The sequence below is a fragment of the Phascolarctos cinereus genome, unplaced genomic scaffold (genome assembly GCF_003287225.1).
Source record: "Phascolarctos cinereus isolate Bilbo 61053 unplaced genomic scaffold, phaCin_HiC Scaffold_5;HRSCAF=322, whole genome shotgun sequence".
NCBI classification, from domain to species: domain Eukaryota; kingdom Metazoa; phylum Chordata; class Mammalia; order Diprotodontia; family Phascolarctidae; genus Phascolarctos; species Phascolarctos cinereus.
The window spans coordinates 75,427,572-75,453,175 of NW_027555958.1; the positions used below are offsets into that span (position 1 = coordinate 75,427,572).

Here is a 25,604-nt window from a genome sequence, read left to right on the forward strand (position 1 = left end):
AGAAAGTGACTGTCCTTTTCATACTATCGCCTCCCCTTCTCCTGCCATTGTCTGGGCAGCAAGTGAATTTAAAACTCTGACAAGGTATTTTAGACCACCAGTAAGGAAGCTCGGGCCTGGTTTATGTTGTAGTGACCATTTTATTTTTTTGGCTTTTTGGTGAAGCAATCAGGGTTAAGTGACTTGCCCAGGGTCACACAGCTAGTAGATGTCAAGTGTCTGAGACCAGATTTGAACTTAGGTTCTCCTGACTCCAAGCCTGGAGGTCTATCTACTGTGCCGCCAAGCTGCCCCTATAGTAACTTTAAAAGCCAGCCTGGATGCTCTGAGTTTGACTGCATAGAGCCAGAAGCATCAGCTACCATAAAAGTGTGTTCTAGGTGTGTTGCTGTAAGATGAGGGAGGAAGCAGCAGACATATTTGGAGGGAGAGTGGTTACAATGCTTAAAACGTTCAGACCCAGCCTAACAAGAAGAGTGGTGGGAGAAGAGAGACTGGGCACACGGCAGACTGTGTCTGCTCCAAATGCCTCATCCAGGACCCACTCCCTGCTCCCAGCAAGCAAGAAGTTCAAATTGTCTAGGGCAGTATATTAGAATCAGGTGCATCAGAGCTCCCTCCTGATTACTGTTTCAGTAGGAGGGGTAGATTATTGGGTAAATTAACAGGTGGATGCAATCAGTGAAATCACTGATCTTTTCCTGTATCCATGAAATAGCTGCGTTTGCCAATATGGCTTTCGTAGATACAGCTAAAAATGGCTCTGAAACCATAGAAGTATGAGTTGCCTCTCAACACATGGGCCTTGGCCACGTGTATTCACCCTGCTTGTGTATCCTTCCATGGGAGTGCCCTGGCTATCAAATGTTACCCATGTATGTATGCCCCATAAATGAGCCTTCTGCATGCCCAGTCTTCTCACTGAAGGATTGGATACATTTGGGGAGAAATGAACTCCAGCTTATGAGGAGAATGTTTTATCACACTATTTTGTTAAATGCCTTGCTCCAAACTAAGTGTCTTCTTTGGCTGATTAGTAAAATTAAACACATTAATGGGGATCCATGAGCTATGATTTGGAAAATATTCTGACTCACAAACTATGAGGTTGCAGTTGGGTTCTATGGACCTACAAGTGAGATGGACCTGTTGGTTTTACATATTTAAATGTTTTCCTTAATTGGGTGGGGGATCATGGCTATCCATTAGAGCATATATGAAATTCATACCTTGTAATTTTTACCTTGTAAATTTTATATTTATTTATATCATATATTTATATAATATATATTATGTAAACATGTATTTACATAATGTGTACAGGTTATAGGAATATATTTATATAATGTATAATACATTATATAATTTATATTATTATAATTTATATAATGATATATGATAATTTATTTATATTATATTCCATTCTGCCCTTATCATTTGTATTTTTTCACATACATCAACATTTTAAAAAGATTTTATTTCCTGATTTGTAAAAAAAAAATCCATTTACTGAGTTTAGGGTACACAAAAATGTCCTTTTTGCAACTACTCACCACTTAATAATGTGGTGTTTATTTTTTCTCCCCATCCTGGAAAAATCAACAACATGTTATATTTGGACACTAAAAACTGAAATCTATTGATTTCAGAAGGAAAGACAAAAGCATTTTAGTTCCCTTCATGTTATGTGACTCTAAAGATTTCTTTTAGCTGCAAAAAAAATGCCATTATTCTGAGATTAAAATAGAAACTCAAAGTACATTTCCTAGCTTAATGTCTGTGTCATTCCTAAGCCAAAAGTCTTTTGGTGCCATACCTGGAGTAGAATCTTTAAACCAGTTTCCTTTTTGATCCTATCCATTAGTGTCTTATTACCCCATTTTTCATATTGCCCAGCAAAACATTTGTCTCCATTTAGCTTTGCACAATTTATAGTTGAAAGATAGTTCATATATCTTCCTCTGAAGCAAAAATAATTTAAGGAGGAAACTCTTATTTATATACATATGTTAGGCAACATAGCACCAACTAGGGAGCTTTCCTGTATTGAGTGGAGTGTGCTAGAGAGATCACTAGACTTGGAAGATTTGGGTTTGCTTTCTAGCTCCAATTTTGATTAGTCCTGTGACTATATAGGAAGTCATCTAGCTTCTTGGAAAGTCTTTTCTCATCTATCAAACAATTAGGTAAGCACTCTGGAAATCTTAAATTGTTCCATAAAAGTGTAACAGAGCTAGCAATGGAGCCTAGGGCTCCTTCTGACCTTATTCCAAAGACTAGTACTTTGCCCCTCTTCTCATACAGGGCTTTTTCCCACTGTATAACTTCAACCAAAGAATCAGAGTATCACAAGATCCCACTTATATGTTATTAAAGAAACCACAGTTGAATGTCATAAAGAAGCAAATCCAAAGGACCTGGCTGAATGTTAACTTCAACCCTACTTAGCTGTGTGATCCTGAGCAAATCACTCTATGACCCTCAGTTTTCTCAGTTGTAAAACGGGGGTGATCTTACTCGCATTCACTTTTATGTGTTGTCTTCCCCATTAGAATGTAAGTTCATTGAGGGCAGTGACCGCAGAGACTGTCTTTCTTTTTGGATGTATTTTGTGTTTTCAGTACTTAGCACAGTGCCGGCATATCATAAGCACTTCTTATTAAATGCTTGTTGACTGCTGACTGACTATCTAATGCACAAGACTGTTGTGAGAAAAATGTCTTGAGAAGCTTAAGGTTCTAGAGAAATGAATCCTCATTATTAGCACTATGATGATCTCATGTCTGCCCAGTATGTCCTAAACCTCTGCTAATCTCCCTTCGGTCAAGAGATACTAGATAAAAGAGCCAGGCTAGTCTTACATAAAGAGAGCAAAGGTGACATTCAACTTTGATTTTGAGAGACCAGATTTCAAAGCATTCAGGAAAAATATACCTAATGATCCATGCCTACAATTCTATAGGGCAAAACTGGTCAAAAAGAGAATGGAAACTTTCAAGAATAAAATTCTGATTGTATAGATGCAAACAATTCTATTGAGAATAAAAAGGATGAGTAATCCAGAGGGATGGGAAAAAGCATTTCTAGAACACCTACTATGCACCAGGGGCTGTGCTAAATGATTCTTACAAATATCTCATGTGATCCTCACGACTACCCTGGGAGGTAGGTGATATTATTATCCCCATTTTACAATTGAGGAAATTGAGGTAAACAAGGGTTTAGTGAACCCTGGCAGGGAAGTGCTATTATTACCCCCATTTTATAGTTGAGGAACTATAACCCTTGTTAAGTGACTTACTCAGAGTCACACAGCTAGTGAGTATCTGAGGTGGGATTTGAACTCAGGTCTTCTTGATTCTAGGCCCAGTCCTAGAATCAAGGTTCACCACCTAGCTCCAGGTCCAGGTCCACCACCAGCTACCTCTATATATGTGGGACTAGAATAAACTTCTATTCACTGGAGGTCTTTGAGTAGAAGTCAGATGATCTCTTGTCAGATATGTTATAAAGGTGACTTTCATTTATGAGTTGTACTAAATGACCTCAGAGGTTTGCACTGAGACAGTCTTATGGCTCCATATACCTTATCACCACTGCTGTAAAATAACTCTAATCTGTGGTATCATTTTTGGCAACTACGGGGGAAATGACATATTTAATGGCAAGAAAGCATAATTCCACAAATAAAAGATTGCATGCTGTAAGAGGCTAGTGGGTCATTTCTAAGTGAACTCTAACTTCAGAATTCTAGAATAGAACTACTAATCTGGAAGAGAAGTCAGCAAAAGCAAAGTGACAAATCAAAAAGCTTAAGCATTACCTCAGCTGCACTTTCTTGTTTTAAATCATACTTTTGCAGGGAGTTTCCATAAAATATCCATTTTCTTGGTTTAAATACCATAGACAACATGTTAATAAGACTTTTAGAGGGCTATAATTTTGTGAAACTGTTTTTCTTGAACACCATCAATTTTCAAAACCCACTGTCATCGTTTGTTAAGCTACACCATAAAAAATGAAGTTAGCTTTCAACCATCTGGCTGAAATTTATCTTGAAGCTCCTGAAGTTTTAATCTGACTAAACAAGGTATGAAATCACAGGTTGGTCAACTTAATGCTGTTTTAAAAGGGAGTGTTAGAAAGTCATTTATTAACTCTGCATTTCAATAGCTTCTCAATATACTTGTTCCATGAGTTTTGTTTGTTATCTTTTCCTTTTCCTGTGTTAGTTCCAAAAATGAGAATGTTTATTCCTCCCTATACTTTAGCTGAAATTCTTTAAGAAAATTCCCTGAGGGGTGACATTACTAGAGGCAAGAAGGTACTTGTCATTAACTTTTTTAGGATATAATTAATTACTGATTTTGTAAGTCACTCCTCCATGGATAATAGGAAATCTTTAAACTTGTAGTAGTTTTAATGACCAATACAGGAACCTGAAGCTGGAATGACTAACATTTGTTTAAATGGAACCCTTCTGGATAATTGAAATAAACAAGAGGAGGTGTGGAATAATAGATCCTAACACAATTGGGGAAACTTTGAAGTTGTATTCATTTGTGTGCTTGCTGATTCCATGAAATTACTTCCAAAGACATAATTACTTTTCTTCTGATAATGTGGTTTGGCTACAAGTCATGGAACATTAGTCTGAATAACTGAAACTGATGATCAATCAGCAAATCTTTATTAAGGAAGACTATGGACTAAGTATTTAAACATTGAAGATAAAATGACAGAGATGAAGCTTACCTAACCCACTATATCTAATCCATCTCAGACCAGACAATATTTCACATCCTATGCAACTGTTCACTTGGGCCATCTTGCCTGATGCCACATGGTCATACCCAACTCTTTTCCACCTCTTGCTCTAAACACCATAATGAAATAAACACTGTTACTGTTTCAGGAAAGGACATAGCAGTTGGTTACCCTATAGATCAACTCACAAGTCACAAGTCAAAATTTGTTATGACTTCCCAGACTAAAACATCCTTTCCTAGGCACTGTTCTCCTCTATGTGTTAACTCCCTCATTAGAATGTAAACTCCTTAAGAAAAGGACTGTCTTATTTTCCTATTTGCATCACCAACACCTAGCACCCTAACACATGTACAAACTTAATAAATGCCTTTTCATTCATTCATGAAACAGTACTTGCCCATAAAGAGTTTCAACTATGTTAAGGGGAAACAACGTGTATACACATTAATGTATTCAAAAGATATGCAAAGTAAATGCAATTAAGTGGAAAGGGAGGGAAGCATTTGGTAGATGAGGGAAATCAGAAAAGGCCTCATTGACAACATCACATTCCTCTGGATCGGAATTTGAAAGATGCTAAGAATTCTAAGTGATAGTGAGCAGAGTCCACTTTAGGAATGTGGGAAAACCAACTGGGATGGGGGGGGAAGGGGAGAGCCACGCAGCTCGGAATGAAATGTCCTGTGTCAAAAAAAAGCAAAAAAGCTACTTTGGTTGGATTGTTAATACTTCAAAGACATATCAATAGAAGGATCCAAATAAAGTGCAATATATTTATTCAGTTCCTTCGCAATGCACCCAGAATGTCCATTTACCTTATTTATAGAACTCAGATTTGGATACTTATTTTCATTATCAAAGTGCTCAGTTTCTCCTTTAACATTATTGCTTTAAAAATCTGTAGAGTGTAGGAAGGGGAATAGTGTTCAATGAGCCTGATAAGGTACCCTGGAGTCAGGTTATAAAGGGTTTTAAATGCCAGGAAACAAGTACAAAATGGTTCATCCTGAATCAAGTTGGTAATTGCCAACCTTGAGCTAGGCTAGAATATGTCCAAATTCATTAGAAGACAATTAGACTAAGTTGGCCAAGCAAATTTTGATGGGCTCTGATATCAAGGCTTTTATAGAAATTTGAGCAGTCCTTAAAAAAATCAGGTGCTGAGAGAGAAAATAAATAAATAAAAATGAAAATATGTCCCATAATCTCTTCCAAAATCCTACTCTGATGGCTTATCATAGTGTAGATGAGCCTAGGTTCTTGATGGTTACTCCCATAGAATTCAAGATCTAGAAAGTTATGCTGCTCAGGAAAAGCTTAGCATATGGCTCTGAATGAAAGTTGTCTGAAAATCAGACTTAGCCATGTCTGGATAAACTGAACACTTGAAAGTTGGCCATTAGGTAATGGATATATTTCAGTCACCAAAATTCAGAAATATCATGTACTGAAGATAAAGGAGTTTCAATGTATCTCTGTGGGTGGAGTATTTATACCAATAAAATACTAGAATCTTGAAGTATTTGAAATGTTAGCATGTTTCATCACTAGATACTGGATTGGAACTTCTGTTTACTGGCATCAGATAAACAAAGCACCATTATCCAGCTAATGAGTATTGGGGAAATTATGGCCTGTTTTTTTTCCTACTAAGGAATTTTTAACCTATGTAAAAATTTGAATAAAATAGTGCAGCGAATCAAAAGAATAATAAACCATGAGTTCAAAAGAATGAAGAAGAAACATGTACTTACTTCCTGACGGAGAAGTGATAAACTTAAAATACAGAAAATTATATATATATGTGTATGTATATATATATGTACATATATACATATACATACATATATACACACACACACATACACACACACGCACACACACACACACACACACACATATATTTGGACATGGCCAATGTGGGAATTTATTTCACTGGATCATGTAGACATGGGAGGTTTGGGGGGGGGCTATAAAAATCCTCAGTGGGGGAGGCTGTAGTAGGAGAAACAGATTAATTAAAAAATAAACTTGTTACTTAAAAACATAAAAATAATAAACTTTTTAAAAAATAGCACAGAGAATTATCTCTGAATTAGGGCCCAGGTTGAACATTTGTTATAAGGATAAGCTAACATTTTCCTAAAGGAAATAAGTCAACTTTGAATACTGCACATCCTTCCTATACGACTCACTAAGAGAACATTCATAATTTACAAACATTATTTTCACCTTAACTTATTGCAGTTTTGGAATTTTGCTTTTAAACTCTCCATTGCTATAGGTGATCATTAAATTTCGTTCATTTTGTTACTACAAGGAAAGCATTCTAAATCATGGCTGTCTGGTTCTTCGAGAGCCATTGGTGCCTGACAATACCGTCAATAGGGCTCTGCTCTCCTAAAAACATGGATGACAAGGCAACTTTATCCTGTTTCAGTAACCAAGTCAAAGCACCTGACCTTGGACAGGGTACATACAACGCACATAAACAAGGGAAGAAGGGCCAGGAGGTCAGTCACACTCAGTGGGTATCTTTAAGGTCTTGCGGTCCTTCTAGATAATCAGACTGCAAGGCAAGATTCATTGCCAGTGCATTGACTTCTGAATTTATGGAGATAATAATTCTCAAGAATGAGTTTCTAGCTTTTCTAGTACCTGCCCTCAGGTGAATGGACAGATGACTTTCTTCCACTAGATCCTGCTGATAGATAGAAGCAACCCACTGGCCGCCTATTTCTAATGCATTTAGCCGTTTCTGCTGCAGGCAAAGGCATAATCTGGGAGTCCCACATACATCAGTGGATTGGCAAAGTCATAATGCTGAGCATTGTACATGCCCTAAGGTCCTACCGAAATCAATCTCCCATACTACTGAAAGCCTGACTCCAGGGAGATTTGCAAGAACACATCAGAACATTGTCCTATCATCCTAATGCCTCCTAGAACTCCTTGTCCTATCCATCTGCCTCCCCAGTGTAAGAGCAGTCCTGGAGTCATAATAAGCTGAGCCAAAATGAGATCCATTTATGAGCCTAGGAGGCTTGGTAGGTAACCATTTACCAGTAATCAGCTAGATTATACAGAGACATTCAACTTCCTACCACCAGTAACAACCTGTCATCTCAGGAACACTGGAAGGTTCCTATGAATAACATTATCTCCACTTGTATCTGTGTCATCTGTTTCCTTCACCTTTGCATTTAATTCTGGGAACCAAGCAAAGAAAAAGATGATGTATAAGAACGTGACCATTATAATCATGATGCAAACATCTGCAAAATGTCAATACCAAGAAGGGTGAATGTTGGGTTTGTTTCTAAGTATAATGAAACAATAACATCAGTTGTTTTGTTTTGTTTTTAAATCATAAGGGCTCTTAATCCTGAGTGTACTGAAGGAGTCAGCAAACATTTTACTAAGCCTTTTTATCAATTACATTGATTGCAAATGAGGAAACCTAAGTCATAAGGATGTGGCCTCACTCAGGGTCAAATCTTTGCTCAGGATTAAAATCTCATCATATAGATTTCATTTACAAGCTTAGATTGTGAACTTTTAGATCCTGAGCTCCCTGAAATCAGAGATTGTTTTTGCCTTTCTTGGTATTCCCGGCACTTACCACAGTACCTGGCACAAAGTAAGAGCTTAATAAATGCTTCTCAACTTGACTTCAGAGAATATCTAGTTACAATTCAATTGTCAGGAAGTTTTTTCTAGCACTGAGCCTAAATGTGGCTCTTTGCAACTTGTACCCATTTCTCATATTTTTGCCCTTTGTTGCCAAGTAGGATAAATCTATTCCATGTGCTATATCAGAAGATATGAATGATTTCTGTTTTGTGACCAGACATAGTTGGGATTGTTCTCAAAACTAACTAGTATTTGAATCTTTCTAATTTGCAATTCCTTTATCTCATCATAAAGTCCTTGAAGCAGTGTTACTGATTGTCACAATCTTACAACACAAAGGGTTATCTTTTGACTTGTTTCCCTTTTTTTTGTTAGGACACCACGTTCTTGATTTGTAACTTTAATGAATGCTTTGTAATCAGAATAATTGTTTATGTAATGGAGGTTCACCAAGGTTCATCTGCTTGAGTCTGTGGAGGGTGAATGGAAGAACTAGACATGTTAATGTTGTGCCAAGGAGAGGTTGTAAGGGGCCCTATGAGCTCACAGCAACTACAACAGGAAGAGATCACAGCCAAAATGGAGTGTGGACACAAGGGAACTGATGCTGATCCCAGCCCCTGCCTCTGCACCCAAGTAGCTTCCACCGTGATAACCATGGTGACATCCAGCAGCTTCATCTCAGAGATAACTGGTACTCAGCACCACATCTTTTTTTCTTTTTTTCTGGATTCTTCAGGTGTCAATTCAGTAATTTTATTTCTACTTCATTTCAGTAAATGCATTCTTTTTTTCCCATTCACAAACATCATGGTTTTATTTTATTCTTTCTACTTAGTAGTATTTTATTTTTTCCAATTACATGGAAAGATAGTTTTCAACATTCATTTTTATAAGGTTTCTAGTCCAAATTTTTCTCCCTCCCTCCCCTATACAACAAGTAATCTGATATAGGTTATACATGTACAATCATGTTAAACATATTTCCACATCAGTCATGTTGTAAAAGGAGAATCAGAACAAAAGGGGAAAACCACAAAAAAGAGAAACACAAAAATGAAAAGTGAAAATAGTATGCTTCAATCTGCATTCAGACTCCTTAGTTCTTTCTCTTGATGTGGATAGCATTTTCCATCGTGAGTCTTTTGGAATTGTCTTAGAACATGGTACTGCTGAAAGGAGCTAAGTCTACCATAGTTGATTATCACACAATATTTCACCATCACCTCTGATGGAAGCTCAGTGTCTCCATTTCTTCTGCTAATACCCTGATTATGGGTGAGACAAAGAGATAAGACTATATAGTTGATCAATGTAGAATCAGCAGCAGCCAGTATAGGATGGCCATTTGCTGATAATGAAAATGGTGACATCCCAACTTTCCTTTTCCCTCCCAGGATAGCAAGTATCCTTTCCATAGCTTTCTTTAACACTGCCTAGTCACTAAAAGCTGGCATAAACCACATAATTGTGGTTAGTCCAATACCTTTCTTGTCTATATCTATTTCATTTGCTCAAAGGCAAGATGAGTGACAGGCTTTGATCAGCTATCAAGAAAGGTCATAGAACAATGAATAGATAATAAACTTTTTGTCATCTGATAATATATCTTTGTGAAATCCAATGCTGTTTCCTCATCATCTAAAATTGTAACATAATTTGTAATACAATCACTGATCAAAAACAATCAGCTGTAAAAATCGCTATGAATTGAATAGACACACTGAAAAAGGTATGTAAGTTCAGTCAAAAAGTGAGAATAATATGAATGTAAAACTATACATATACAAACTATATAAGGGGAAGCTAGGTGGTGCAGTGGATAGAGTGCTAGGTCTGGAGTCAGGAAGACAATCTTCTTGAGTTCTAATCTGGCCTTAGACATTTGCTAGCTTTATAACCCTGAACAAGTCACTTAACCCTGTTTTCCTGTTTCCCCACCTATATAATGAGCTGTAGAAGGAAATGATGAACCACTCTGGTATCTTCGCCAAGAAAAACCCAAATGAAGTCACAAAGAATCAAACATGACTGAATCTACTCAATAACAACAACAACATAGAAAAGCCAGTAATGAAAACATATAAATCTATTGACAGTTGCAAAGAATAATGGAGGTTTGGAAAAGGTCTTGGGAGTTGGCAGGAGAAAGTGTATTCTTGTGCTAATTGGACCTATAAAAGGGTTCAAGTGGCTGAAACATCAGAAGGCAAAACAACACCTATTAAACTTTTGCAAATATTTTAAGAGAAATTGGCCTTGAAGAAAGTCATATTTTATAAATGTGCTCCAGAGAAAGTTGAGGTGGACTATAGAGTTCATAGAGAATTTCCAGCTTCAGAAAATCTACAACCCACTTTCAAAAATACCTGACACAAGCTTATAAATTCCATCAAATACTTTTTTAAAAATTTTGATGTGGCCACTAATGTGAACTTGGCGCTGAGTTGAGCCTACCAGTGACTCTTGTAAGGAGTTTGGAAGTGTGTGCTTGAATTGCCTGTGATCTAAGAGATAAAGGCTGTACAAACTGTATAGGAGATAAGAAAATGGTAATAATTATTGCTAGGTCTTCAACCTCAGACTAGTTTCTTGTACCTTTTAATGAAGCCTTTTTGGTTGGGTCTAATGCGTGGACAATTATGTGTATTTGAAACCACTGAGGTATTCCTCCCCATATCTGAAATATTAGACTCAAAGCTACTTCTCTTTTGCCACTTTCTTCTAGGACTAGAAAATACATTTCATTAATTGCTTTGAGACTTGTTGTTGTCGTTCTTCTTCCTCCTCCTCCTCTTCCTCTTCCTCCTCCTCCTCCTCCACCTCCTTTTCCTCTTCTTCTTCTTCTTCTTCCTCCTCCTCCTCTGCTGCTGCAGTTGCTGCTATTGCTTCTTTTTTTTAACTTACCCACTTCAGGCCATAAACTTTTCCAGAGCAATTTCTTTACTTCTTTTCTGTAACAGCCTACTGGCACTCCCTTCCCATTTGGTGTTCTTGGGCAGCTATCCAAAGCCCCATTCTCACTGGTAGGTCTGATCTATAAAGGCCAGCTGCTTCTGCTCCATCCTTCTACCTCCTGTACACACTAGGTAGGTGTTGGGCAGGGGTAGGGGGAATGTCATGTGGAGGTTTTCTAGTGCTGTAGCTCGTGATCTCCCATGGATGTGCTTCTCCACTGATTATCAATTAATATCAATTAATCTGACACACCTAACTAGCTTGTAGAAAAAATATTTTAAAGGTGGTATAGTAAAAACAGCGAATGCCATCATTACACCAAACTGGGGGCTCACTCTCCCATAGGCACAGAAAGAGTCCAAGACAAAGTGAGCACAAGCTTAAAGATAGGTGTGGCAGAGGTGATGATTCACAGTTCCTTGAGGTCCTTTTGTAGACAGGATGAAACAAGTCCTGAAAGTCATCTACTAAATTTTTTCTTCTGTCAGGGAACCCTCTTATAAAACATGAATTTTTCAAAGAAAAAGAGAAAAAGGAGGGGAAAAATAAGCAAAACTGATCAGTGCCTTTGAGAAGATCTGAATACCCACACAATGTTCCACACTAATGGACCTATCTCCTCTGCAAAGGGGTAGGAGGAGGTGAAACAGCATTTTCAGCCAAGTCCCTGGGAAGGAATATGGGAGGGAGAGGAGAGGAGCCATAGTCTCCCGGTCTACACCCTCAACTAGAAGAGGGCCATGTGGACTTCAGAGGGTCAGAGGTTTAGGTTTTTCATGGGCATCCTAGCAGTGGGGCAACAGCAGAACAAGTGACTGCTGGTAATGTCTGTTTCCATTGGTAGCCAAGGACAAACGAAGACGCACTGAGGAAAGACACTCTCTGCAATCTGTCCTCTGACCTCATCAATTGAATTCAGTTGAAGTGAAACTTGATTTCTCCCAGATTAATAATCATCTCTTTATTGCTAGATCTAATGGCCTTTTCTCAATCCTCACGCTTAATGTTTCTGCAGTGCTACAGATCAATCACTTTCTGCATGCTATCTTCGTTCAAGGTTTTCTTGATGCGGCTTTTTTTCCCCCCTCTGCCCACTAACCATGTATATAGGGCCACTAGGTGGCACAGTGGTTACAGCACCAGGCCTGGAGTCAGGAAGACTCATTTTCCTGAGTTCAAATCTGGCCTGACACTTAATAGCTATGTGACTCTGGGAAAGTAACTTAATTTTGTTTGCCTCAGTTTCTTCATCTGTAAAATGAGCTGGAGGAGAAAATAAATGGCAAAGCACTCCAGTATTTTTGTAAGAAAGCCCCAAATGAGGACATGACAAGTTGGACACAACTGAAATGACTGAATGACAACAACAAGCCACATATATCCTCCAAAGCTCTCCCCTGGGCTTATTTATCTTCCCTTTTTATACTATTTTATATTATTTGGTAGTTTCATCAGCCTCCCATGGGTTCAATTATCAGATCTATGCAAATGACTCCCAGATCTATAATCACTATAGACCCCCAGCACCAACTGTATGTTCCATAGTCATCTTAAACTTGTCTGAAACAAAACTCATTACTTTTATATCCCTTCTTCTCAACTTCCTATTACTGTGAAGATCCAGCCCCACTATGCTTCCAAGCACATAGGCTTTCAAACTTGGTATTATCCTGGACAATTCAATCATACTAACCTTGATGTTCTTTAAACACAATACTCTATCAACTGACTCTTTAACTTTTGTCTGACTGTCCCTCATGTTTAAATGTTCTCCTTCAAGACTCAACTCAAATCCTACCTTTTACAGGAAGCCTTTCCTGGTGTTACTCAATCACAACCCTCCATCTACCTACCCCATGGACCCTGAAGTGCCTTCCCTGAGAGATTACCTTACATCTACTCCATATATATATGTACACAGTTGTTTGCATGTTGTCTCCCCAATTAGAGGCTGAACTCCTAGAGGACAAGGACAGTGTTTTTGTCATTCCTTGTGCCTTCAGTACATACCACAGTACCTAGAACATAGTAAGTGCATAATAAATGCCTGTTAACTTTGACTGGTATGTTATGGCTAAACCAAAATGCATATTAGGAGAGAAAATTGGCAAATTCTTGAACTTTGACTATTTTTCTATTTTTCAAGCCTATTTTTTATGGCAAAGTTTATGCGTGGTTTTAGCTCTTAGAAAATGAAAGTGAATTTGATTTTCATAGGTTTTGCCTTTAACAGTTGGGAGTCCATATAAGTGCACTGGCGATGGCAGGAGGCCTTAATTAAATCAACAATTAACCTTTAGAATTATTGAGTGAATGCAAGAATGGTGAATGGATTTACTCATTTTTCTGTCAGCCTAAACCTACTAGCCAGTATGTGGTCTTTTTCAATAACTATTTTTTCTTTATTAATTAGCAAATATTTATTCTTTCTTCCTTCCTCTTCCTTTCCCCACCCCCATTAAACAAACAAAAAAGAAAAATATGACTCTCATAACAAATAGCCATAATCAAGGAAAGTAAATTCCCTCATTGTTCATGTCAAAAAAATGTATGCCTTATTTTGTATTTTAAATCTACCATGTCTCTTATCAGGAATCGAGTAGCATGCTTCATCTTTAGTCCTCTGGAATCATGGCTTGCCATAGCATTGATAAAAGTTCTAAAGTTTTTCAAAGTTTTTCTTCATAATGTTGTCATTGTATAACTTGTTCTCCTGCTTCTACTTGCTTCACTTTGTATCAGTTCATATAGATTGTTTCAGCTTTCTCTGAAAAAATTCCTTTTGTCATTTCTTATCATACAATAATACTCTATTGCACTCAGATAGTACACAAGCAGCAAGGTAGTGCAGTGGACAGAGCACTGGATATGGAGTCAGGAGGACCCAAGCCTTAGACACTTAAGTAGATGTGTAACCCTGAGTGAGTCACTTAACCTCTGTCTGCCACAATTTCCTGGCTCATAATGGGCAATGTTTCTCCCTCTCTCCCTCCTTTATTCCCTCCCTCCCTTCCTTCCTTCCTTTATGCCTTTGTTCCTTCCTTCCTTCCTTCCTTCCTTCCTTCCTTCCTTCCTTCTTTCCTTCCCTCCTTTCTCTCTCCTCTCTCCCTTTCTTCCTCCCTCCCTCCCACCAATAGTGCATTAGTGTACTTATTTTCTAATAGTCTCTTCAATATGTCATTTCCCTTTTTGTCATCTATGCCAATCTGCTAAGTCTGAGGCAGAACCTCAAAAAAAATTTAAGAATGTTTTTATTTTATTTTTCTTAGTTACATTTAGAACAATTTTAATTCATTTTTTATATTTGAATTATAATTCTCTCCCCCTCCTTAAAAAGATAAGCACTTTGATATAGATTATACATGTGCAGTCATGGAAAATATATTTCTGTATTAGTCATATTGCAAAAGAGAACCCCAGAGAAAAGAAGGAAGGAAGGAAGGAAGGAAGGAAGGAAGGAAGGAAGGAAGGAAGGAAGGAAGGAAGGAAGGAAGGAAGGAAGGAAGGAAGGGAGGGAGGGAGGAAGGAATTCAAAAGTATGCTTTGATTAGCATTCAGATTCCATCAATTCTTTCACTGGAGGTAGATAGCATTTTTCATCATAAGTTCTTGGAATTGTATCATTGTATTGCTGATACAATATCATTGTTACTGCATACATTGATCTCCTGACTCCACTCACCTCACTTTGCATCAGTCCATATAAGTCTTCCCTGGTTTTCTGAGAATTGTTTTAATGTGTATGTCTCTAATTATTAGTGATTTGGAATATTTTTCATATAGTTTTAGAAGGTTATTCTCTCCTTAACCAGACCAATCTTCTTCCTGACCTTTCATATGCAAGTTAATACAGCCAGCCAAAAACCCTTTGAGCTTTGGGATCACGCTTATACAAGTAAGATTTAATTTTCAGAGGCTTTTCTTTTAGTTCTTCAAAGAATTTCTCTTCCTTTCATGCTCTAAAACAGATGTTGATGCATAAATTTCAGTTATCAAGTAATTATTTTCTTACTTACATTTATTATAAACATTGCAATAGGTTATAACCAAGTATCCAATGACATGATGTTTATTGTTCCTTTTGGATGCATGATAAATTCAACTCACCACAAAGTATCTGTGAGCAATCCTTCTATTTAGTTCCAATTTTCTTTTCTTTTTCTTTTTCTTTTTTGCTTAGGCTATTGGGGTTAAGTGACTTGCCCAGGGTCACACAGCTGGTAAGTGTTAAGTGTCTGAGGCCAAATTTGAACTCAGGTCCTCCTGACTCCAAGGCCAGAGCTCTATCCACTGTGCCACCTAGCTACCCCTAGCTTCAATTTTCTAATGGACTTCCATGCAATATTATGTACAGAATTTTAGAGACAATGGGAAACCTACAATTCATCTAGTCCAGCCCCCTTATTTTACAAATAAGAATACTGAGGACCTGAAAGGTTAAATAACTTGACTGACTGAAGCCACATTCTACCCACTGCTCCTCTTTCCCAGCTTCTTTTCTTGATTTAAATTAACAAAAGCTTTATCACTACTCTTTACTGCCTTACATTTGGCATTCCCTTAATTTAGCCTACATTTAACTCTGCAACTTTCATTCACTGCTTCTAATTCTGACCTCTCATAGCAAACAGACAATTCTAATTCTTCTTCTACATGACAGATATTAAATTACTCAATGACAAATATCATCTCTCCACCCAATCCCAACCCATTCCTAACAAGGCTTCTCGTTTCCAGGTTAAATATTCCTAATTCTTTCCAAAGATGCTTTTATAAAATGTCATTCATTCCCCTCACCATAATTGATCTCCTCTGAACACACAGCTTGATTTGCTGAAATATTTTCTAAAATGTGACACCCCAAACTACCTAACCAGGGCAGAATAAAGTGTGACTATCACTTTCCTGATTTTATTCATTATGCTTCTCAATATGGTCAAGGATTCTGTTAGGTTTCTTAGTCATACCTCTAGTATGATACCTAGTCATAGGTCTTTATCTAGCTTCTAGTCATATCTCTATCCATTTTGAACTTGTATAGTTGATTCCTTCAAGCCAAATAAAGGACTTGACATTTATCTCTGTTAAATTTCATTTCATTAGACAGGGGTAATTGTTCTATCCTACTGAGATTTTTCCTGAATGTGCCATCTAATATCCTAGTTTTCTCTCCTAGCTTCCCATCATCTGTTAATTTTATAAGTACATCATCTATATCTTCATCTAAGTCATGGACAGAAATGTTGACCAGCATAGGACCAGGGCCAAATTTCTTTCTTTTTTTTTTTTTCAGCCAAAGACAAGGTTTATTAGAACATCCATCACATTGGGCAGACTCTTAAGAAGTCTGAACCTTAGTAAGCTGTTGGCTAGATTATAAGAATCTAAGCGGTGGCTAGATTTTAGTAATCTGAGCACCTTAATGGTGACAAGATGGAAAAGATGATGGAAGATAATCATTGAGCATTCTTTTTTTTATATATATATTTTTAATTTTTAGGCAATTGGGGTTAAGTGACTTGCACAGGGCCACACAGCTAGTAAATGTCAAGTGTTTGGTCTGAGGCCACATTTGAACTCTGGTCCTCCTGACTTCAGGCCGGTGCTCTATCAGAGTCAAATTTCTTAGACACATGCTAGGGAATCTTGCTTCAGGTTGGCATCAAACCATTGTGTACACTTTGAACCTAGTCATTTAACCAGTCCTGAATTCAATTAACTATATTATTACACATTAGATTTGTATTAGTCTACCTCTTTACATTTTGTTCACAAGTATAGAACTTTATCAAATAACTTGCTGAAATGCAAGCATTCTGTGTCAAATTCAAATTCATCAAACATTTATTAGCACTTAATATATGAATAACACATTCCCTCCACTTACAAAACTTAAATTCTACTAGAGGCAGGGGTGGGAAACAATGAAGGAGGGGACACAAAAACATGAAGAAGTATAATACAAGTTAGATTATGATGGGGCAAAGGAGAGATTCTTATAAGGCATTCCAAGCAGGGTAGAGAGCAGCTTTCAGAAATGCATGGAGGCAGGAGACACCATGTCAATACACACATTCAATGCCCCATGCATACATCAAAGTATGTAAGACTGTTATGAAGATAATTCCGTTCAATGGTCATCAGAATACCTGGGTTTCATCAAGGCATTCTATCTTATTGTACAAATTGAAAGACTATTAACACATATATTTCAGACTAGCTTTGCAGATGGGACAACAAGCTTGACCTAGAATTAAATGGAAAGATGAGATCAGGTTGTATCACATCTGGGAAAGTCAACTGTTTTTATTGATCCTAAACTGGTTGCTTTCCCCAAAGCCGAGCTATTTCCAACTGCAACGTCTTTACAGAATAAGGGAGAGGAAGGGCTACTTGCAAGGTAGTAAAAGCCTCAGTAGCATTATCATGATTCATAAAATCAGCTGACAGTTATTCAGCAAATCAAAAGCTTCATATATGGACATTAGGCAGATACAATTTACTTTTAAAAATAACATTCAAGGCCACCAATTTTATATATTGGTAGGATAGAGGTAGAGCCTATAAATCAAATAAATAAATAGAATTTTAGAAACCTCTAACTCTGCCCACAACTGTCCTAACACCACAGTAGAAATCAAGAGCAACGTTGGAGGAAAGATAGAAGTAGACCTGAGACAGAAAAGATAAACACAGTCTAGAGTGGAGAATGTGTTACGTGAAATACAGGAAGTTCCATTTACACTGGACTTTACTGTTAATCAAATAAATGATAGGACTAAATTTATTCTGACCTATTTTGTAATTTTACCCATGTTTTATCTCTCAAGTGACAGCTGCAACTATTTTAATCTTGGAATTCAGCTGTTCCTTTGATAGGCTTTCCCAATATGACAGTCATGTGTAGAAGGATGACTCATTATATTCTCCAACTGCTAGTCCTCTTCTGCATTGCATCTAGTTAGGGCCCTGCTTCCTGGTCTGTCCTAAGGCTGAATTGGTATCAAACCACATAACATGAGAAGGTAGGAGTCGTGGCCAAGACAGCTGGCCCAAAACTTGAGAGCAAATGAGAGTATGGAGGGATAGCAGCACAGAGAAAGGGAAATGTAAACTACAAATGCCATTTTTTTTCCTTAATCTAATCTAAAAAAGCCTGTTACCTGGGTGACTTACTGCCAAGCACGGTTCCTTCTGCTAACCAACTCTGGCTGATAATCTATTTTATTTATCTCAAGCCTATTTATGTTTGCTAGAGGGCAGAACTTGAGAAGAAAGCAAGCTCTGCAATAACAGTGATTTCTGAATATTTCCCTCTTTTAAGGAAGCTGGTGGGGTAGAAGGCATTTAGATTTGAAGGAAGATAACTATGTTGGCTTATTAATTAGAATTTGAAATATAGGCCTTTAAAGTCAAACTTTCTACCTGAATTAATCTATGACTGTATTTTTTTCTTTATATTTCTCTTTCACAGAATGCAAAGCTTTTAATTTTAGTATATCGAAAGTCTTGAATAAAAGAGTACAAGATTTTTTAAATTTACTTATTCTTTTTAAATAAATATAATTTTACAGGATAAAACTGCATTCTCTTTATTATAAATTTAATCATGCAGACAACATAAAGATTATTGCCCAGATATTATTGCATATCTCAAAATTACATATATTTATAAATACCACATTTAACTATCATAGTTTTAGTGAAAAATTCTAAATCATATCACATGCTATTCAGAGAACATCCAAAGACCCAAGTAAAAAAAAACAAAATATGCACCATTAAGAAAGTTAGATTACTGATTTAATTCCATTAAATTTAAGCAAGATTTTGTTTTACTGTCCAACTGATCAAGGAAGACAGAGTACTTTGTCTTTAAAAAACTTGTTTTACATAAGACTATATACCAATAATCTAAGCACTCAATGGCACTTATTTTAAAGTATGTTATTAGTTACATTTAAAGCAAGTAGTTTGAGAGTGAATAGAATAAGGAATAAAGTTATGCACAGAACCATGAGGTTTTAAATAGTATATGCTGTTTATTCTTTTAAATAGAATTTGTGTGCAAGCATTACATATGTAGTTCATTTACATCTAAAATATCTAAATATTTGAATTTATTGCAGTATGCATACATTATTTCAAATAAAATCCATAACTTTAAACGACTTTTATATTAAAAATTTTGATAAAAAATTTTTAAAACATTCTCATACATTTCTTGGTAGCAAGTACTAAAAATCTAATGTCTTCTATGCTTACATAAAAGCCCTTAAAATATAGACATAATTATACAATATTTCAACAATCAGGCAAGAGAGGAAGAAAAAATACACAATGTTTTATTTGCTTTTGTGTTTTAGGTTTCATTTACCAGGAAGTAGCAAATAACCCTCATATCATTTAATTACAACACGATTACATAGAGGTACAAGGGAAAAATTACATAGCCAACACTTAACGAGTTTTCAGCCAGAGGTATTCCTTTATGCAAAGAAACTTATTTTTCAATATGGAAATAGTCTTTTCCATTGCCCTTGGTCCCAAGCATAGGGCCTCACATCAAGACATGTTCTTTGCTCAAAGTGAATCAATGTAAACATTTTCACTGCAAATCATCTTTTATTATAGCTGCCTTTTGATTCTTCACTCATCTCCAAAATGCTCTCCCCATTCACATACTTTTGTTGTCATCAAAGAAATTATAGGCTACTTGGGACTCAAATTTGGAAAAGGAAAGATCATCAGTGTTATACTTTTACAAAGTATCTTAAACAACTCATTTATTCACTGGTGGAATTGTTGAATAGATAATACCAACACCAAGTATTAAAGTCCCTAAGTAGCTCATAAAGTATATATCGCCCAATCACATTCTCATCAGAAGTTGCAGATATTTTCCAGTGAAACCACAACATCTTTAATTCTCCCTCACACAATAAACGGCTGTTAGGATTCTTAAATATTTTTAAATACTAGAGAACCATTTCTATTTGGACTGAATGACTTTCCATAGCTGTCTAATAAAATATGGTTTGATCAGTCTTCACTCTTATCTTCATATAATCCTTCCAAGTCTTGTGTACACATATATGCCACAATGAATTTATAAATTTCTTAATTTGCCCAACACATCTGAGGACCGAAGGTCTAGTGGAAGAGAGGTATCCACAGAGGGCATACTAGTCACATGCTGTGGGAGAATGATAGTGGTAGGCAGGCTCAGAGGAACCAATGTGATGCTTCTCTGGACGACCGGTGAAAAACACGGTGAACTGTTCTGAGTTAGAGAGGGACTGAGGGGTCTCTGTGCCTACAGCACTCTTCACATATAGGTAAAAGAGCTCTTCTCTGATAACCTTACCTGATCTGCAAGTCCCACTGGATCTATGCTGCTTTCTTCAGATCTAGTGAGGCATTAGCCACTCTAGCTTAGTTCAGAGGGGTGTGTGTGTGTGTGTGTGTGTGTGTGTGTGTGTGTGTGTAGGTGTGCCACTTGGGCAACATATCTTCTGATGATCTGTTTTTCATTTGGTTCTTAATAGAACTTTAAGTCTACAACTTCATGTTCTGTGCTGAATCACTATTAACAACTGATATTACCAATTCTAGACATATTTTCAGGTTAGCATTCACTTAGAACCACTTCTGCCAAACTTTTGGACTGGGACAATGCAATTTTTCAAAATTAAAAAAAATTTAAAAAACATTTAAAGTGACTTATTTTAAATATTCCCAGTAATATAACCAATTTTTGGACATAGCAAATTTCCTCCCAGGAACTAGAAGAACACATTTGGAAACCACAACAATACCTACCCTTACATACCTTTATTGGGCAACTCTTGTGCTACATGCACTATAAACTAATCTTGCAATTCACACTGAAGTCAGCTTTTCTCAAAAATGAAGGCCAATTTTTGGATGACTATACCACCAAAACTCCTCATGTACTTACTTCAAAGAAGTTATACAAATTTTAAGCCTAAATATTTATTTTTTTAAAAAATCTGTATCAGTAAAAATGTAATTCGAGTCAAATTTCTTTTTAAATTTTAGAAAAGAGTTTTATTTAAATGTTTGCTGTAAACTATGTAAATTTTAACTAGATCTATAGTCTTAAGACTATACTGAATTCTGCACAGTACATTTAAGTCACTTAAAGTTATTTAAAGTTGATCAAGGCATGTAACTATTATATCAGTTTCAATGCAGGACTTTTCCAAAAATGTTACATATTTGGACTGAAAACAAACTTATAATAAGAACTTTCCCTATCTTACATAAACATACCGTAACTCTACCACTCTGAATTTTAAACAATTGCAAACATTCTTCACTAAGAGGATTTTATACATAAGAAAGAAAACTTAAACTCCTAATTCTTTCATTTGCCCAAAGAAACTACTTAATTATGTTAATTACTTACACAGCTAATACTTTGACTCTGATCTTGCATGGACAATCACATGAGTAATTAACTGAACTTATGTAATAAAATTTCCTGCTGATTTTTAAAGTCACAGTTTGAAAGTTTAGTTTTGGTAAAATCAAGTTACCAATAATGCAATTAATTTCCTACAAAAAAGTTGATAGAAAATTTCTTTATGTCAACTTGCTGTATTTTGAAAAATATTTGAATTACATATCCAATATTAGAGCCCCTAAAAGATTCATCTAAGATCCATCTAGTTAGAATATTTAGTAGCTAAGATATCGCATTTCTTAACCAGGGGTATCCTCAGCCATTAAACCATCAGAATGTTATAATCACACAACTAAGTTTGAGGAAATATATTTCCTGTGAACTGTGAATTTCAAGCTATTAAATTAGCCTATATTTCATTTCATGTGTTTTATATCAGCAATGAAACTGGACTGAGTTTAGATTTTAAAATTAAGGAATTTATGGTAAATGATATGTAGTAAATACATGGACAAATAGTAAATATTTGATTAACATAAGCAAAAAAGCTTAATCTAAAATGACACATCAAATAGATTTATATTTGAGGTACTTATGCCAATGAAAGGTACTGTTCATGACAGTTATAAAGTGAATAATTTTAGCTGGAAATACCGTGCTGAATCTAGGAATATTAAATTTGCGCTGTCTTTATCTTAAGCAGCTTTTTAATCTCTGTGTTCAGAACTAAAAAGATATCTTTGGAGCTAAGGTCTTTATTTAAAAATTTATTTCATTCTAAAGGAATTCATTTCCAAAGCAGCATGTATGCAAGCAGTTTGTCAGAAAGGCAGGGGTGAGACAAATATTTGTTCTATTTTTCCATTTAAATAAAGAAGTCAATAAATATTTATTGACTGTTTATGTGCAAGGTGCTGGTAGTGTGCCATTAATTTTAAAGATAAAAAAGTATTAATGATTTTTAAAATAAATGCCAATAGTTTAACTAAATTGTTTAAGCTTTTTTCTTCAAATGATTTTATGACTTATAGACTGGACAAAGGAATCAAGTAAGAAAAAAAAACTCTGGCTTCATTTAGTAACTCATTACTAACTATATTAGGCCATTTTACAACCCAAAGTGGAACTTTCATCATACTATGAACAGTGAAAGTTCTATTCTAGTGAAAATAATTTGGTGCAAAATTAGAAACCTACCTGAAACAAATCTTTTTTAATTAAAATTAATTTAATCCCTGACGTACACCCTAGGTTGTATAAAAACACTATTTTCCTTTCACAGGTAGAACAAAAACAACAGAGTTCAGTCACCAGGCTTTCAGCAAATAAACTGCTCTATTTTACATACATGTGATAATAATCAACACATGTACATAATTACATTATCATCCTTTGTCATTTAGACCAAATGAAAATAAAGACAAAACTTGAAAAGCACTGTCTATACATCACTGGGTCTCAACTCTACAAAAGCATAAAACAAAAAACCCTGAAATATTTTTAGGGTATTTTTAAAAAGGAAGATAAATGGCCTACCTCAAGCATCTGATGGATATCATAATGCACAAGATGAGCTCTGGTACTGATGATTATTGGGCTCTAAATGCAGCAAAGATTTTGCAAACCAGAAGAGAATCATTTATCTTCTGCAAGGTAGGTGGAGAGGGAGACAAGGCAGCAAAATCATAGCATTTTTCTTCACAATTCATCCTTTTATTCTAACCACATAATCGCCTACTGACATTTTTAGAGAAATCATTCCTCTCTTATGGAAGTTTTTAATTAGGTCTATTCCAGTTCTTACTGTAATACAAAAATAGACCACAGTAATAACTTGATGAAATGCTAAAGAAAAATTTTTTAAAAAACTATTTAATAGCTTTCCTTACTAAAGGACCACATGTAGTGAAAGACTTTATTTTCTGATAGTAAAAGACTGATTATTTCAAACACCCAACAAGAAGGCAGATGAATATTAGCATATCTTGTCATCAAGATGCTAACAGATATTTAGAAGTTTTAGAGGGATTCGCAAAATGAGATAGAGCTAAACTATTAGAATAGGCACATTTGAAATGTCCTTCTGACATACCTACTAGTATTAAATATTGGTTGGTTGATTGCTTTTCCCAAATCTCTTCTTTCATCAACACATATCAAGGAAGGATGTGCTCAGTTCTAGAGAAAACTGCGTAAAACAGTTCTCTTGAAGTCAATTATTAAGAAAAGGGGGGGAAATAAGTTTTCCAATAACATGGATTTCTTCTATCAGGAAGGACAGGATTTGAACCCAGACTTTAAACTGGGAATTAAGAAAATCCAAGTTGTTAAAATACCTCTGAAATTAAGGTTGTTTTTTTTATTTGAGCCAACCCCAAAATTTGGTTATCAAGTAACCAAAATGTTATGTATTCTGACATGATAAACAAAGGAAAAAATGTAAAAAGTGCACATATACAAAATCCCCATATACCTAAAAAAAATCTCACAATGCAGGAAATATTTTCCATGTGCAAGCTAATTAGATACATATAATGAAGCAAAAGTACTTCATCCTAATATTTAAATGGATAAGCTGTGCCAGAGTCACCATTTCATGTCCCAAAATCCATTGGTTAATATTGACTATTTAGAAGCCAAGCCCCATACAAGTAAGTGCTGGTTGCTATGAAAACATTGATAGAAAAGAGAGCTAAAGGTCATTTAAATTCTGTCGACAGAATTAACCAGATAAAACAAAGTGCACCACACACATGAACACAGCCATCTTTTCATGGTGAAAAATGCTAGTGCAAGTAATACGTTTCTGAAGAATCTCCATTATATTTGTAAATTGTTCTTTAAACTCTTAAAGTTGTATTCATGCTTATAAGGCAGCTGGAAAGCTGAGAAGGTGTCTTGGAATAAAAGCTACTCTTAGTTTTTCTTTCCTAAAATTAAAAACAGATGTTGTCATGGAAATCTTGAATAGCAAATATTAATAAAGAAGCACAGACCATGCCAAGACATGTCAGATCAGCACATATCAGCACAAATGTTAGGTTGTAATGAAGTAGCTTGTTTTTCAATATGCCATTTTTAGTCAAGTTTTCCATTTTGATGACTCTTGTTGGTTTGCTCCTTTCTTATGAGAGAGATGACTCTGAGGCATCCCTTTGAAATTTTGATCATCCACATTACATTCATTACATCTAAAACACCACTGCAACCAATCCAGGCACTTTGGGCAGCAAATCCTAGTCTGTTGAAACCTTCTGTTCCAAATACAGCATAAATATGACTATAGAAAGGAAATATGACTGCAATCCTTACGATGAAGAATACTACTGTCATTAGTACGCCATTGATGATGTTAGCTTTTGAAGATTTGGGGTATCCTAGCACTTCAAGGAACCACCTGAAAAATAAAAACATTTATTAAACTAAATCTATATGTCACAGATGATATGCAGTAAAGATAAACATTTTTAATTTTTGCTTTTAGAATGCAATGGGTTTTTTCCCATTCTACATGACAAATATGTGCCCATACTAATTTTGCCAAATTTTATATCAATGTTTTAAGAAAAAATTTGTATATATAATATCAATATTAAATATAATGGACACATTACTACAATCTACAGTAAACCTAAAAGTTCAAAGTAAGAGTCTAAAAACAATGAAAAGAAAAAATATGTAATCAATGGCAACTATTCAAATATTCAATAAACTCCAGTGGTTCCCAATTACCTCCAGGATCAAATATAAAATTCTTGTTAGCTTTTTAAGCCCTTCACAACCTGAACCCTTGTACCTTTCCAGTCTTTTTTAT

At 35.8% G+C, this 25,604-nt stretch overlaps 1 protein-coding gene across 2 annotated transcripts in view; it reads right to left on the reverse strand.

Annotated features, from left to right (window-relative positions):
• Positions 1-19,378: 19,378 nt before the first annotated feature.
• TLCD4 (TLC domain containing 4) overlaps positions 19,379-25,604 on the reverse strand; it is an 80,432-nt gene continuing 74,206 nt past the window's right edge. For both annotated transcript variants that reach the window (XM_020999468.2, XM_020999476.2), the window contains exon 8: positions 19,379-25,187. In XM_020999468.2, coding sequence (XP_020855127.1) covers positions 24,869-25,187 — 319 coding nt within the window. In that variant the 3' untranslated portion in view covers positions 19,379-24,868. The remainder of the gene's footprint in view (positions 25,188-25,604) is intronic.